Below are 15,774 nucleotides of genomic sequence, written 5' to 3'. Positions count from 1 at the left end.
CTGCAGTTAGCCGACCGTCGCAGCGGCCGTACATGATCGAGTCGATAGGTCGTCTGCAATCTCCGCACCTCGTGCCCGTTGCGGTCTAGGCCAAGGGACGCTTATCTGAATTTCCTGGTAAGAATCGCGTGTGCCTGAAGAAATTCCGACCACGAATCGTAATGGGGTTAACGAGATCTAATTTCGGGCCAGGTGTACCGAGGCTTCAACACCCATATCGTAGCAATCCCTTTTAACTTCCGCTATTTCAAACTAATTCAGTTCTTCGTCTAGGACTACTTAGCTCTAAGTGGAAATATAATTTGAACGAATTTTGTATACGTTCTGTACACAAATTACGGCAATTGGCGAAATGTATGCGCAAATATTCCTTAATATTTTTATTCCGCCAGTACGTTCTATATATTGCCTCCCTAGGTCTATATTGGTCAAGCTAGTTATTGGATCTTTTTTGACCCTATATTAATACACCGTTGATTAATAGGCAATGATATTTTGCGGCATCCACTTTAATTGCATCCGCTCTCTTTTTATTGATTTATGATATCTAGTCTTCCCAGAGAATTTTGAAGTTTGCGAGCTTCGGTGATTAATCTTACGAGTATTAATATTTATGACAATGATAAAGAAAGTTTCGCTTGATCCAATCAGCTGGATCATGATATTTTCATCGTTAATATTCTTCATCATAGTTAACCTTACTATTAAGTAAGCCCTGTGCCTATAGTTAGTGTCACTTAATACTAAAAATATCTATGGCCATGTACGTATGAGCGCACATAATCAATAATTACGTACGTTTTATATTTATGTTGGCATTACAACGCGGCGTAGAAATCTCGCACGTCCGGATATTATCGGGATAAAATTAATCAGTAATTTAAATCTCGATTTAAATGTACCTCAATTAAATTTCAATATTAAAACTAACTATTATATCGTATTACTATAATAATTACCTTATGAATTTTTACATACGATAAATATAGAAAATAGCTTAAGCTTTCAAATATGCTTAAGCTTTCAAATATATTTATATATTTCGGGAGATTATAAAAATTAAGTAGATAAAATCATTTTATATATTTTTTGTGTAAAATGTATTATATTATAAAATAGTATTATATTATAAAAATTAATTTTTTGTTTCAATGAAATGATAATAGAAACTAAACGAAACAGAGCGAAGCTTTTAAAACAGTTTTAAACTTCTGATAATTTATCGCTAGTAAAGTGCTGTCACTTTTTACGATTTTTATTCATAAATGAAACGTATATTTTGTTGTCGAGATTTAACTCAATGACTCATTATCTAAATTCCTAAGAACATCGCGTGTCCTGTAGATAAGCCCGCAACGAATCTGTAATAAGGACGATGGGAACTGGCCAAAGCGATGTCGTCGTCGTCGTCGTCGTCGTCGTCGTCGTCCTCGTCGAGGTATCGTCAGATCTACCGGGGCGTTTATCTACGATCTTAGTTAATCGTCGACATTCGTAATCGCGGGCACGCCGCAACAAGACGAAAAGGGCAACGAGTAGCAATAAAGACGATGGAGAACGACGTCTTTGTCGTCCACGTCGGTGTTCCGCCTGTATCTTCGATCTCGGTTATTCGCGCCAAGCGTTACAACCTCATTGTTTACATTCATAACCAAGAGTACGCTCGCGACGAAGAGCACGGCGAATAGTGTCGAAGACAATGAAGACAACGTCTTTATCGCGATCGTCACCGAAGTCGCTTTTGCAACGGCCGGGCACATTGCCGATAATAGTCTCATTTAGAAATGCAGTTAATTTTTACTATGCTATGATTTTAAATGAAATATAATACCATTTTCAATCTGTTTTTTCGAATAGGTTCTGTTTTAGGAATATATATTTTACGTATATATAATGTATATATAATAAAAGAAATATTATATTATACCATATATTACGATATATTATTACATAAAAGCTAATTACGTGGATTATAGAATTGTTTTTTATATCTAAAATTTGAAAAAATTTCCTCTACAAGAGGAACATACGATCATTATGTAAACGCGATATATAACAACTACAATAATGCAATTGCCCTGAAGACAATAATAATATTACGGTATTGAGATATTAATAAAGCATTGTGTCGTTTTCCTACCGAGGATTAATGATAATTATATCGAAACGTTGCTATTTTATTATTATATGATAATATTGCATATCAGATTAAAAATTTGATAAAAATTTACCAATTTTTTTTTCGTACATAATATATTAGTATAAACATTTTTTATCTGAAAAACAAGAATCTTACAAAGAACCTATCAACCTAGCAATTTATTTCTTGGAAATTAATTACATTAACATATTATTTGAATTATTTAACGAGGGAACAACAAATAGGATTGACAAAAAAGTGAAAAGGGGGAAAAGAGAGAGAGAGAGAGAGAGAGAGACGCAGAAGCATCATCTCATGCATGAATAATATATGCGCTTACGAAGAGACTGTAAAACAACTTGCGTTATTGTAATCGTACTTGCGCAACAATTTCCGCAGTTATTCTTGCGCCGTAGATCCACTAAGATTAAGAGAGATCGATGTTTAATAAGTCCGTGTATCTCATCCTCGTCCTTATCTCCTTATCCCCAGAAATGTGTTCCACTTAAACATCCACATTCAGATGTTTGTATACGTGCACAAAGTACTTCTGATTATTCATCACATTTAATACGAGAGTTTGATAGGCACGATTCATCTAATGGCGTTAGTACGAAATTAAATTAACATTCGTAGAATTATAGACAGAAATATCAGCAATGTTTTATGATAATACAATTTTTTTTCTCATAATGTAATCTCTACAAAAGTCAAAGAAAATCCAGTGAATTTATCCGACACATTAAAAATTTCTTATTTCAAGTTATTTCTGTTGAACTCTTTGTAAGCTGTAAAATGCAGCGAATAATGTAAATGTCCTTTCATTAACCATATAAAAATATCATTGAAAAGAAACTCGAAAAAATATACTTAAACATTTCCTTGGGAAAAATTGCATCGCTGATATTAATGTTAAATAATATAATAAGAGACTAATCATCTATTCATAAATTACGTCCGGGAAATTGCGCTCGCATTTGCGCGATAATGACCCGCTATTAAGCGACAGAACCTTTATGCCATGCAACGAATATTGTTTTCGTTGAATAAAACCTTCGTGTTGTGGGGACATTAGTAGACAAAACGGGAAGTTCTCTCGGCTCCAATGGAAAATACATCTCTTTCGACATCGTCGGCTGGCTAGAGGCGAACCTAACACAACGGGGCTAAAGAAACGCTCTGATAGCGATTTAAGCGTCATCGTGTGCCGCCGCGTTTAATGAGAGCGCCTTGTTTCTCTCGCGCACATTCGCCCGTCGCTTACCTAAATACCGGAAGTGGTTTTCTCGGGAGCGTCGACACGCTCGCACCACAGTGGCCCTTCTCAAACCACACGGGGAAACAAGAAGTAACAGATGAAAGGAGGATTATCCGCGGCTTCACTTCTCGGCTAAAAAAAAAGAATGCCAAACACGTAAAATAGACAAATTAGATACACAGAGATCATCACGCGGGAAGAATTAAAACAGAGCCTTATCAAAAGAAATTTAATTGATATAAATGAAAATTGTATGATTTTTATAATAAGAACTTTTTTTTTTCTTCGGGGTTCTTTTAAATTATGCAAAATAAATTAAATTATTTAAATTAAATTTGAAATTTAATTTAAATCATTGTCAGTTTATTTCAAATAATTAATGTTAATTATATTAAACACATTAAACAAAAAGATAATCAAAAATTAAAATGTATATTAATGTATATTAATGTATATTATTAAATATATATTATTATGTATTAAATGTATATTAATATTAAAATATATATTAATATATTTCGCAGTAAAATTATAGCTTATCGTATGTAATAATATATAATTAATTTTTTTATAATAACACATTTATGTTGGTAATGTTAACAACATAATTGATTAATATATTTGCACATAAACGTATATAATACGACGTAAATATAAATAATATAAATTAACATAATGTAATATAATTTAATATAAATTTTGAATTATAAATATTTTCTATTACATATATATTACAAAACAATGATTTATCATAATAAGAAACAATATACAAGGAAGTAATTCTCGCTCTATAAGATCAGAAGAATTCACTCAACTTTTAGGAACTTAATCTCCTTATAGCTGCCTTGAACATTCACGTTGTCATTCTCCTTGCATCGTTTCAGACAGCCTGGCAAAAACCTCAACTTATTCGATTAAACCTACCTCCTATAGTCGCAATAAAGTTCAATGACCGTAAACGACGCTGAGCTTAGTGAGTAGCCTCGCATCGTTCTCCCATTCTCACGTTCACGCGAGAGCTAAGTTAATTCACACGACGTACAATGAAATGAAGCGAATAGGATCCGTGGGGAAAATAGAATCAAAATATTGCACATACTGAACCCGAATCAATAATTTTCAACTAGAAATTAATTAGAAATGAGGAAAGTCGTTTATAAAATTTTCACCAAGTGATAAATTTTAAACGAAAATCAAAATACTGATTGCATTATGCTTCGCTAATAATGTATATCAGATTAATAAAATAAATTCGACTTATAAACAACTGAATATAATAATTTCGGCTTATAAATTTTTGAATAATCATTTATATCCTACTTTATGATGTGTTTGCGCGACATAAACCGGAGGTCCCATAAGCGCCGAATACATGCACAGCCGAGGGGTTAAAGCGACCACGTATTCCCCACCGTCGTCATAACCCACATAGAGGGCATCACACCGAGAGGTAGAAAGGGGCTGGAGGGTGCCCAATGACGTCAGATTCGCGCGCACAAGCTTACACAGATGCGTCGATAACCTACCCCGACGGATGCTGCGTTCTCTGTCTTCTCGTCGATGTGCGTTTCGCAGATACGCCGCCCTCGTGTGTCGTACACGTTCATTTTGATCCACTCACCTGTACACATCTGTACATCGAAAAATCCAAAAAAGAATCTGTCACGCGCGACAGATTCGATCGCCTCGACCCTTGGGAAATTTATGCAACCCACCCGAGAAGGCAGGATTAAATTTCAGGACGGAAATTGCGAAAGCAAATTTCGAAGGATCGCCGATGGTTAAAAGGGGATAATATGAAGACCAAAATAAGACAAGACGGTAATCCCATTCCCTGATAAAAAATTGAAATTGATATGGATTTCCGAAAGGTCAGCTAACTAATAAATGTCAAAAACACGGCCCAATTAAATAAAATCGACGGAAAAGGTCAGAATCATGTGCCTAATGCGTTATACCGATGTTGCTCGCAAATTAATTAAGATGCGTTAAGTTCTTTTTAGAAGCCTTTCTGCTCGCGGGCATATTAATAAATATACACATTGCATATTAAATTATATTTGGACGTTGATAATAGAATGAACTAAATAAATGATAAATGTACACTATGCGCTTAAATTGAAACAATTATGCAAACAATATAAATTTATAATTTACCGAAAATTCAGATATATAATGGGTCATAGAAACATCGATGCACAATGTGAAAATCGGTCAGATTTATGTAATATTTGTAATACGTAATACATTTTATACAATTACATATACCGAAAATGAATAGAACGTATATGTTTCGAATAAACAGTAAACTTTATTGCAGTTAGCTTCGTAGATTTTTTGCTACTTTCAGCATTACAGATTTTTAAATAAGTATATTCAGAAATACTCCTGTCGTATCCTGTCTTAAGACGCTCTTCGCGAGATTTCGAAATATATCACACTGAATACCGCGTAATCATGATGTCTGTCATCTAATGGAGATGAAAAAGTAACCTATCCTATCCGCCGGTTAAACTGACGTGAGTGAAATCGTAGATGACATTTCTTTCCTTTTTCGAGCGCGCTCAGCCTTCGACTCGGCGGCGTCCGTGATCGACGGTCGTCGAAAATTTCTCCGGCGTGTATGGTTTTAGGAAGCTCGTCTACGTGTACGATCGATGCGGGCGCCGGTGATTCGCAAGATTTTTGTGTATCGGCAAAAGCCCGGCGGCGCGGAAGAAGTTCGCGCGCGCAGAAGGAGCGGGAGGATGATGAGCGGTAGCTCGCTTTACGGACAGTGACAAATGACGGATCCGCCGGTCCATCATCCCACCGTCCCACCGTCAAATGTATCTCGCGACGTTACGATCGGATGGATGTCTGCTCGCATCGGGGGGTCTGCCCGTCCTATTTCGAATTCTTCCGCCGGTTTTTCCATGTTATCTGGCCTGACCTCGCAAACGATCCGCGTCGCGACGTTCTTCCGAGACCATTACGCACGTTATTTATTATCGCCTATCGTACGAAAATAACATCTTCCACATGAACACCGCTGTCTATATATGCGCCCGTGTGTGCGTGCGTGCCTTTCTGTGCGACATCGAGTAATTATCCGAGAAAAAGGCAATGATACACGAGGTGTCGGTTTGACGACACACTTTGATTTTAACAAATGACTCGAGTTTCTTAGACGCGGCTTGTACCTTGGAGAGTTTATAAAATATCCTTGGAAAAAACTTTATAAAAAAATGATACCGCTAATATTATCGTATTTATTGCAAATTAATGTGCTGCATTAAATATATATTTACGAAAGAATTTAATCGAATAATATAAAGAGTAAAAAGCTAAATCATCTAGCGATATAATTCGCAGCTCAATTTCCACAGTTATTCGTATTAATTATCGTATCCCTATGCTTGATATAGCATTAATTTATTGAATAAATTTGCGGTTAAAAGCCGATAAGTTTTATCAGATTCAAAAATGTGTATAAATAATTATTATCGAGGAAATAGAAGGAAGACAGGAAGAGAAAGATAAATATATATTATATAGAGAAATATGAGGACTAAAGTTTCCAACTGTGATAGCGATAAAAAGGAACCACGTGACGCTGACCGGAAGGCTGTGATCGCATACTTATGACTTCCTGACTCTCTCACAAGGGTGGGTCGGCGCCGAAATTAGCGTAAATCACACTGAAAAACGTAACTGCTCGTGCAACTAGCTCTCGCCGATTATATATAGCGTCCGGCCACCGGTAGTATATAAAGCCAGTTTTTCGTCCATAGTCCGCTCGCTCGTTCGCTTATCATGAATAATTCATAACCGATCCTCGCGCAAACGCTGGATGTTTGGCAAGGAAGGATTGGCACCGGGATTGAGAACGGCACGACGAATAAGAGAAAGATGAGAGAAGTCAGGACGATCGATCGATCCATCGAAAAAGGGAGAGAAGATCGGAGCGATACAGCGTCTCCGTAGTCGATAACTTCTTAATTGCGAGAAGAGACTCTTACAAAAGCTTCGAGACTTCCGCCTTTCAAAGATACCAGCCACTCGACGTGCTCGACAATGTCGGGAAAGTTGCCGGCAGTTGTTTGACATTAGCTTGAAAATAAATTGTGCAGAACGCTTGCTAATTCAAATGTCAGGGAACGAGGTCGACCGAAACATCGTCAAAAATATTTATCCCTCCGAAATATTCGGAAAAATGAAATGTGATTCTCGTGCACATTTATTATCAATATTTATCTTTACGTCAAAATATATATGTATTTACAAATTTATACATGTTATAGAAATTGAAGCTGTGCATGACGACAATTTTGTGCAAACATTTAACGAGACTGAGTATCGGTATTAAAATTACACATCGGAAAATGTTATTTATATTCATAATTAAATAGTTGAACAATTATAAAAACAAATTTGCATACGTATATGGCACCTTTAATATTTTAAATATATTTTTGATTCGGCAATCAAATAAAAGATAACAAATAACATTGGATATCAGACAAGAACTGAATGTAATGATCGAACAAAGAAAATTTTAATTTGCAACAATGTATTAAATTTTTAAGTTTGCTAAGAGAGCAAAAAAGCGGAAGAAAGGCAAGTTGCTACCTACATGCATCGATCTAAAGTTCGCTGAGCTAGAAATAAACGTATATTCGTAGAGAAAATTCTTGTAATGATTTTTCATCGTTCCTTAAAGGCAGGTAAATTGCAACGAGTCGGAAAAGCTAGAAGAAAAAGGAGCGAGGCCAGGCGAGCGAAAAGAATGGAAGACAGGATCGAAGAGTAGGAGGATGCACAGATCGCAGAAGAAATGTTAGAGTCGGGGATCAAGAGCTCTTGGAAATTCGGGAGATTGAAATTCGAGGTGTCTTCGTCCACTCGGACGGTCCTCCTTATTTACGAGACTTTCAATTATGCCAACTCGAACTCAAACACCATAATGTTCCCCATTTTTCTTCAGTACTCGCGCCACGTGACTCTCTGTGCCTCACGGTAATACTATTAAATCAGTCGTTCGTACAATTGCACCGCGATCACTCCTCTGTGCGGCCGACGTTATTTCACGCTATTAAATATCAAAGCGACATCAAACGGAATTTACGTGATGTTATTAATTATACGGTGATAGATTGATAAATATCGCGGTTAGGAAGATGCGCATATTAAATACGACGACACACATTCGTAATTGTATTAAAGAATTACGACAATGTAATTAATCAATTTTCTGTTCAAAATTTGAAATTAAAGCATGAGGCAATTATTATCTATCGACCTAATTTCGGTTGAACATTTTCATTCGATTTGATCATCATTAATTTAATATTACGTTGTTTTGCTTGTGAGAGCGGTGGAGCTTGAGTTCATAATTCGAAACAACACGGAGTAACAAGAAAAATGGATTTCCACGAAGCACGGGAGAGAGTTTTCCGTGAGATCTAAGGAATGGGCGAGCTTCTGAAAACATTGTCTGGCGCTTTTGGGGCAATGAAGCATGAAACGCTTAACTGTGGCGTGACATTTCTCCAACGGTCTTCCTTCCGAAGACCCGTGAAAGAGACGCGCGTCCTTTCGTCTGGAATACAGACACCCACGAAACCTCTCCTCAGTTTCGTAAACACTAACCTCGAAGGAGCCTTTCATATATTTCAAGCGATCGAAAATGTCATCTTTCTCTACGGAGGGTATTCTGCCCTTTGCTCTCTTTCACAGGGAGAAGAAGAATTCAAATCGCTCGAAATTGGTTAAAGAAACTTGTAGACGTACGCTTCTATGCTTATACTTTTACAAAAAAAGTGACAAATAATATCATAGATAAAATGCCAAAACTGAATTGATTTAAATCGAAAAGGTCTCAATTATCCTACAGTGGTATTTTAATAATATATTGATGGAATAAATCGCCACGTAAAAATGGAACTTAATGTGACATATAACATACATAATATAATTAACAAATGACACATATATTATTATATGTGTCATTTGTTATATATTTATATACATAATTAATTATGTTATGTATGTTATATGTCATATTAAGTATTCAATGATATACAAAATAGATCATCAAAAATAGAGAAATGTTTTAACATTTCATTTATATATATCATTCTCTAGATAGGATTTTCTTAAAATAAAACAATTTATTAATTTTTTTATTGCTCGTGCGCGAGCGTAATTTCTTCAAAATTATTTCGTAAGAATATTTCGCCATTTAACTAGAAGATATTTTAAACAACAATCTTGTGACTGAGCGGCTGACTCCTTGTGGTACGTACCGAGAAATAGTCTATCTATATTTTCGCGCGTGCATCTACACGATATCATCTACCGTATTATTCGCACCCTTGTTCTCAGAGTAGATATCTGCGTCCAATCGATACGACTAACCTCTGACCTATTATCGCAAGTTGGTAGCAAGTTCTTCTTCGTTATGAGATATGGTTTCGCGAAACTTAGATTATGATGGTTGCAGCGAATCGTTGGATGAAATCCGAGGCGTATAGCCGATAAAATCGCTTAGTTTCATTATTAACGTTTCGATCCAAAACATTTCTTAAAAATATCTGTTATGTATATATTATTAATAGCATATTAATGAAATTATTAATAAAAGATTTATAGAAGATTTATAGAATTTATCGCACAATATATTGTCCATAACGTAACAGTTCTTCCATATCTTTTCTTGTATTTCGATAGCTATTTTTCTGTTTAATAATTTTAGAAATATAATATCATTAATTTTGTACATTTTTTTAGTTTCGCATAAACAAGCGGATGCAATCTCGAAATAGTAATTGGGGCTTTTACAACTAAAGAGCTTACTGGTTTGAATCACAAAGTAGACCGGCTACTTAGACAGCGATTATTTCCTTGATTTATAATTGATTACGAAATCCCGTGAACCTAATCGCGGGGACACATTGTAGATCGTATAACTCACGCTTGGAATCTTGGTCAGTGAAATAGAACGCGGCAAACATGCACGATCTTGATTAGTCTAATTCGTGCAACACTTCACAAGCTCGCCACGTTTACTTACTTTCATTGTGGGACTATGCGCGCAAGCTGATGTATGATACGTCTCTCGCACATTCTGCTGACTCATATGTACATATTCGTTGTAGGGTCAAGGCTTTTCTTACGTCTGTTTTACTCAATGATATGGAGTAACGCACCAATCAAGCACGCACGACACTATTATTAACCTAATTCACAAAAGTTATCAATGACTTCTACCAGACATCATTCATATTTGGCAATTGATCACTTTTATCAAAGTAATAAATAGTAACTATGACATTCCCTATGATATTCTGGTCGGTACCCTCGTTATTTATCCCTTTTTAGTAAAATATAAAATTCAAATAATTGATTTATATATAAAAAAAAATATGTAAAATATTACCATAAAAATTTCAGAGCGAGAAAAATTATTTTTACTATAAATAATTTTCAAGGCACAGATACGTTGAAAATAAAATGGAATTACACATACTCGTGCAATTCGATTATTCCTGTCTCTCCTGCTTTCCGATTAAAGCACGCAGTGATTCGTGTGACTCGAGATATCTGGTAGATACCGCCAAGATATTGCGTGATCTAACCAAGGTCGTTAGCATACGACGCGGCTTTGCGTGATCCGGGAATCAACGCTGCATCAAGTGATTACGGTGCGATCTTGGTCAGCCTGCTGAGTCAAGCAGAAAACGGATCTCGGATCCAGTTGCTCTACTTAAACGGGACCGGAATCGGCTGCTGCGCCGTTATACCCATTAGATCGGGCTCTCGTAGATACTGCGGAACGTATCAGCCCGCGGACTCAAGGGCCGTTTGTTTGGCTGACCGAGACCATCCGTATCTACTGACCCGTTAAGTCAAGAACAGACTCGCTGCACTTTATGCCGGGAACCTCGGGCGTATCTCTCACGGTCGTGTATGCCATACAGGCTGTTACAATATCTTCTCTCGAACCTGTCTTCGGAATAATGCTAATACTCAGTATCTATATCAGTTCAGGAGTTTGTGACGGCGTCCTAAAATTCAGCGGTGCGATTTGCAACAGACCATCTTGACAGTTCATATTTTGACCTGAATTTCAAGTTATTATTCGTTTAGACGAAAAATATATGCAACATATCATCGTCATTAAAACATTTCGCTGTGTTTTGTGAAATTCAATGAAACGCGATTATTTCATAATAAGATTCTTACATTGTTTGTAACAAAAATATTCTAGAAGAGGATACTAAAGTTTTCTAAAAATAATATTGTAATATTATATTTTTGTATATAATGTTAATATGTTTCAAAGTTTAATTCTATTGATATTTAAACAATTCCATAACAAATTTTAACTGGATAGAAATTTAAAAAAAATTCTGATAATACAGCGGCTAACTTAGAAACAGTGGATAAAAATAAATAAATGTTATAAAACGTTATAAGAAGAATAAATGTTATAAGAAGATTGTGATTTTTATAATTTTAAAATTTTAGTTTCACCGAGGAAAACGTGAGATATAAAATTCTCGTTTGTTTACAGAACTGCCGGCGGCAGTTTTCTGGGCGACGTGAACATCTCTCAGATACTGGACTCCTTCTCCGTCAGTTACGATAAAAGAGTAAGGCCGAACTACGGAGGTGAGTGAAGACTCGGTTTTTCCCATCTTACGAGATAAACGAAATCATTCGTGAAATTTTTATCGTACGCAAAACTTGTCAGTTCAACATGTTTGACGTAATTATTCGGTTAACGTCAATTTAATTTCGACTAATTCACGGCCGTGAAGTAATGTGCGCCGTAACAAGTTTTGCGTTCGGCACAAAGCTTTCTCCGTCTCATTGTTTATAATCGTTGCACAGTTACGTGAATCTAAAACTATTACCTTGCAGCTAACGAAAATGAGAAAATTAGATGACGAAAGGAATCAAATATTGACACTGGCAAAACCAATTGGCGAACGAATAGAAAACCAGCATATACGAGCTCTTTCAATTCCACTTCGCTCGCTGCAAGCGCAGAAGGAAGCTTTTTACGTGTGCTCGGATAAAAAAAATAACTGACAGCGTTTTCTATCTTTTAATGCAGTGCTGAGATAAAAGAAACTAAAGAACGAAAGATGGCGGATGTAAACGTACGCGTCAGGATTTGCCTAAAAAACTTTAATGCGCGAAATCGATACGCGATGAATCAAAACAAAAAGCGCGAGCTTTCGGATTGCTATAACAATGGCGCGACACAACGGCTAAAGTCCCGGCGAAAACGCTCGAGGAAATATTTTTGATGTCGCTTATCATCTCCCACGCTTCGCCCTACAAAAACGCGCGCGCGGGGCGAGCTTTCGAGCGTACTACCGCTTCCATAAAACAACTCTGACAGGAACAGCGTGGTAGCACGTGTACGCGAAATCGCATCCTGTTTCCCGGCAAAGGAGTAATTTGCAGTTTACTGCGCGGCTCAACCGCGGAACTACCGAAAAAGAAATACCGATAAAACGATGCCGGCAGACAGGGCGTTCTATAGCGGAGATAGGAACGCGGTACGTGACTCCCCGAAGATAAAGACGTTGCGAAGCACAAAGCTCTCTCTCTCTCTCTCTCTCTTTTAGCGTTCTTGATCAATTCACCAATTTGCAGCGCATAATTTCTAAGTACCGGATCGTTGCGTGAACCGCGCTTTCAAATAAATGCCAGACATTTATCGATTGCGAATGCGATACGATTTTGCGGTCGAATAAACGATGCTTATAAAACACGGAGATATTAAAGAGCCATTAGTCCAGTTTCGAGTGAGCATGCTCGCCACTCGAGAGTCAGTTAGAGGCAATTAATGCCTGCCAATAAACGGCCTGTCCTACTTTTGGCTCGATAGGCCCGGCCAAAAAGTCCCCGCGCGCGTTCAGGTCGGCTCGGCTGCCAGACCGATTATCGACGACGGAGCAGCTACGATTATGATTCATGTATCGACGATTACACCACGACAAAGTCACATTTTCGGGGATGGCCTCGGTGGAGGCAGGGCGGGGCTGGAGCGCCCTTCGATAAAACTCGGATCGATGCTGGGACGCCCCACGGGTTGCCACGGGTTACCGTTAACGGCATCTCTGCTGCGGACTACACAGAGACGCAGTATCTCGCCTTCAATTACGATTTTGACTTTGGTTTTGTCGTCGCGTATCTGTGCCCCCTTGTGCCCCGGATTCTATTTCGAAATCGCACTTATATTTTCGGCCCGGCGCCCCGACCGCTAACGAAGATACGACGCCCGCAGTTCCATATAGCCGTTCTATATTTCCCTCACCAAAAGAGATTTGGGGCTCGACTGAGAATTATTTTAATCTTTTACATTTTCGAAGAAGCTAAAAGTGTTTACCAATTATTTTTGGAGGTTGAAAAGATATCCCCGCGATCGCAGTTATAATTGTTACTATTGCTATAGATCAGGTATAAAAAATTGAAAAAGCGATTAACTGAATAATTAAAAGTTTAAATTGTTGAAAGTGATTAAAATAACCAAATTGCAATTATGATTTCTCAGAATAAATGTGTAAATAAAGTAAAATAATCACGTATTCAGCACATTATCGTTTAATTACATTCCATGCAATTGTTAAACATGCAAATCGCTTATATTATATAAGCATTATTCAATTTATTATTCCGCAATCGAAAACACTATGACAACACTATGACAATTGAAATTTATCAACTAGTTTTCAACGCAACAACTTTTACCAATTACGATTAATTAAAGTACTGGCATAAATATATTACTATTTTTTTCGAGTTACATTGGCTCGCTTTGCAGTAAACTCGGACAGACTGTTAGGCGTGAAAGGTCGTTTCATTTTCCGACGGAATCACGTATACAGACTAGTATTACTATCGGCAGATCGCAAAAAAAAAACTGCACTAAATGTACCATCTCGATTCGAATCGCCGATATCCGTTCCTCTCGCCGCTCCCGCGCATCGATATAGGATTCCCGGCGGGATACGAGTTTCTAACATTTAAAATTTAGATCGGTACGTGGACATTACGGAAACGGACACGAGAATACCGCGTATGAACGGGATAAACCGTGCCGTTCGGCGTTGCTCTCTTCGATTCGTGGTGCTTCATTGGATATTCCCCGGAGCGCGGCCGGATTTTCAAACACGAGCTCTGCCGCTACCACCCAAGGCCTACATAAAATGACAAAATACGTGACTCGGAAACTCGAAATGTTTGCACTCCATAAACTGGCTGGAGTAATGACAAACAAAAACTTTTGGCGTTCGCATTAAAAAAACTTTGAAAAACAATATTAGCTTAGAAGAACACACGATAGAAAGAAAAAAAGCAATTTAAAATTTTATATTTTATATTTTACGCGTTCACATTTATAAATGTACGTTTTATATATATTTAATGGAGTTAAACTTTTTTCATTCGCTTGTAAAGTAACGTAAAAAATGTATACAATTCAGACACAAAATTTACGCTAAAGATATTGAAATTAATTCAATATAATGTTCGATACATAATGCATGATTTAAAAAAAAAATACATATACACATGAAAAATATTCATAGTATAGCAAATATTGATACATGCGAGCAAATATTGATACATTTGATGACTTTGTGATTTATCGATCCGATGTCCGATTATTAATTTTTGTTCTTTCTCGGTTGCGTCACATATGTCTCGAATATTTTTTAATCTTTTTTTTTTTCGGAGTACACTCTCTCATGGGCGATCGGATTGCACGGATGAAGCATACTGGCGCGTTTCAATTAACTCGATACCACGTCGGCCGTGCGTTTTCCAGCATGTCGCGAGAACGTCATTGTGAAATATATGTCCCATATGGGATGTTCCTCGGCTATAGGGCTTTAAAAACATCCTAGAAATGGAAATGAAGATATATCGGTCGAGTGGCGCGATGGCGTTGGCAGAGCCGTTGTTTACGAGTCAACTTTATCGCGAAAACGCCAACGTGGACACATATATGTGCCACGCGTTCCCCAATCTTTCCTACCCATCGCTTCCCTCGATCTCGTTCCCTCCGACAACTAATTCTTTCCATCTGCACCTGACTTCCCTCTTTCATTCTCCGCTTGCAATTTCATCCATAAACTTTTCCACCGGTGAGATACCGCCTGATCGGGCGCGATTACATTTTTCCGCTTCGCCTTTGCGGCCGATCAATTCGACCGGCAACTTCGATTTCGTGCCACACATCTGGCACGAACTACTGAAATTTTCACGAATCTTCCTCAGGTCTTTGAATTTAGATTTCGCAAAATTTACGGAAAAAATAGCTTATGTCATATCGCGTATTGAAATATGCAAGTGTAACCGATTGTTTATAATCACA

At 37.2% G+C, this 15,774-nt stretch overlaps 2 protein-coding genes across 8 annotated transcripts in view; one reads left to right on the top strand and one right to left on the bottom strand.

The window, feature by feature from the left end:
* LOC105423659 (adenosine receptor A3) overlaps nt 1–15,774 on the bottom strand; it is a 409,096-nt gene that overhangs the window by 199,694 nt on the left and 193,628 nt on the right. The window lies entirely within an intron of this gene.
* Nucleotides 1–15,774, top strand: part of Rdl (Resistant to dieldrin) — a 75,822-nt gene that overhangs the window by 22,876 nt on the left and 37,172 nt on the right. For all 7 annotated transcript variants that reach the window (XM_089077423.1, XM_089077422.1, XM_089077428.1 and 4 more), the window contains exon 2: nt 11,956–12,053. In XM_089077423.1, coding sequence (XP_088933549.1) covers nt 11,956–12,053 — 98 coding nt within the window. The remainder of the gene's footprint in view (nt 1–11,955; nt 12,054–15,774) is intronic.

Source organism: Pogonomyrmex barbatus, unplaced genomic scaffold (genome assembly GCF_055798465.1).
Source record: "Pogonomyrmex barbatus isolate J1 unplaced genomic scaffold, ASM5579846v1 scaffold2, whole genome shotgun sequence".
In the NCBI taxonomy this organism is placed as follows: Eukaryota; Metazoa; Arthropoda; class Insecta; order Hymenoptera; family Formicidae; genus Pogonomyrmex; species Pogonomyrmex barbatus.
Note: the sequence above shows the minus strand (reverse complement) of the source record. Positions and strands in the feature narration are given on the sequence as shown.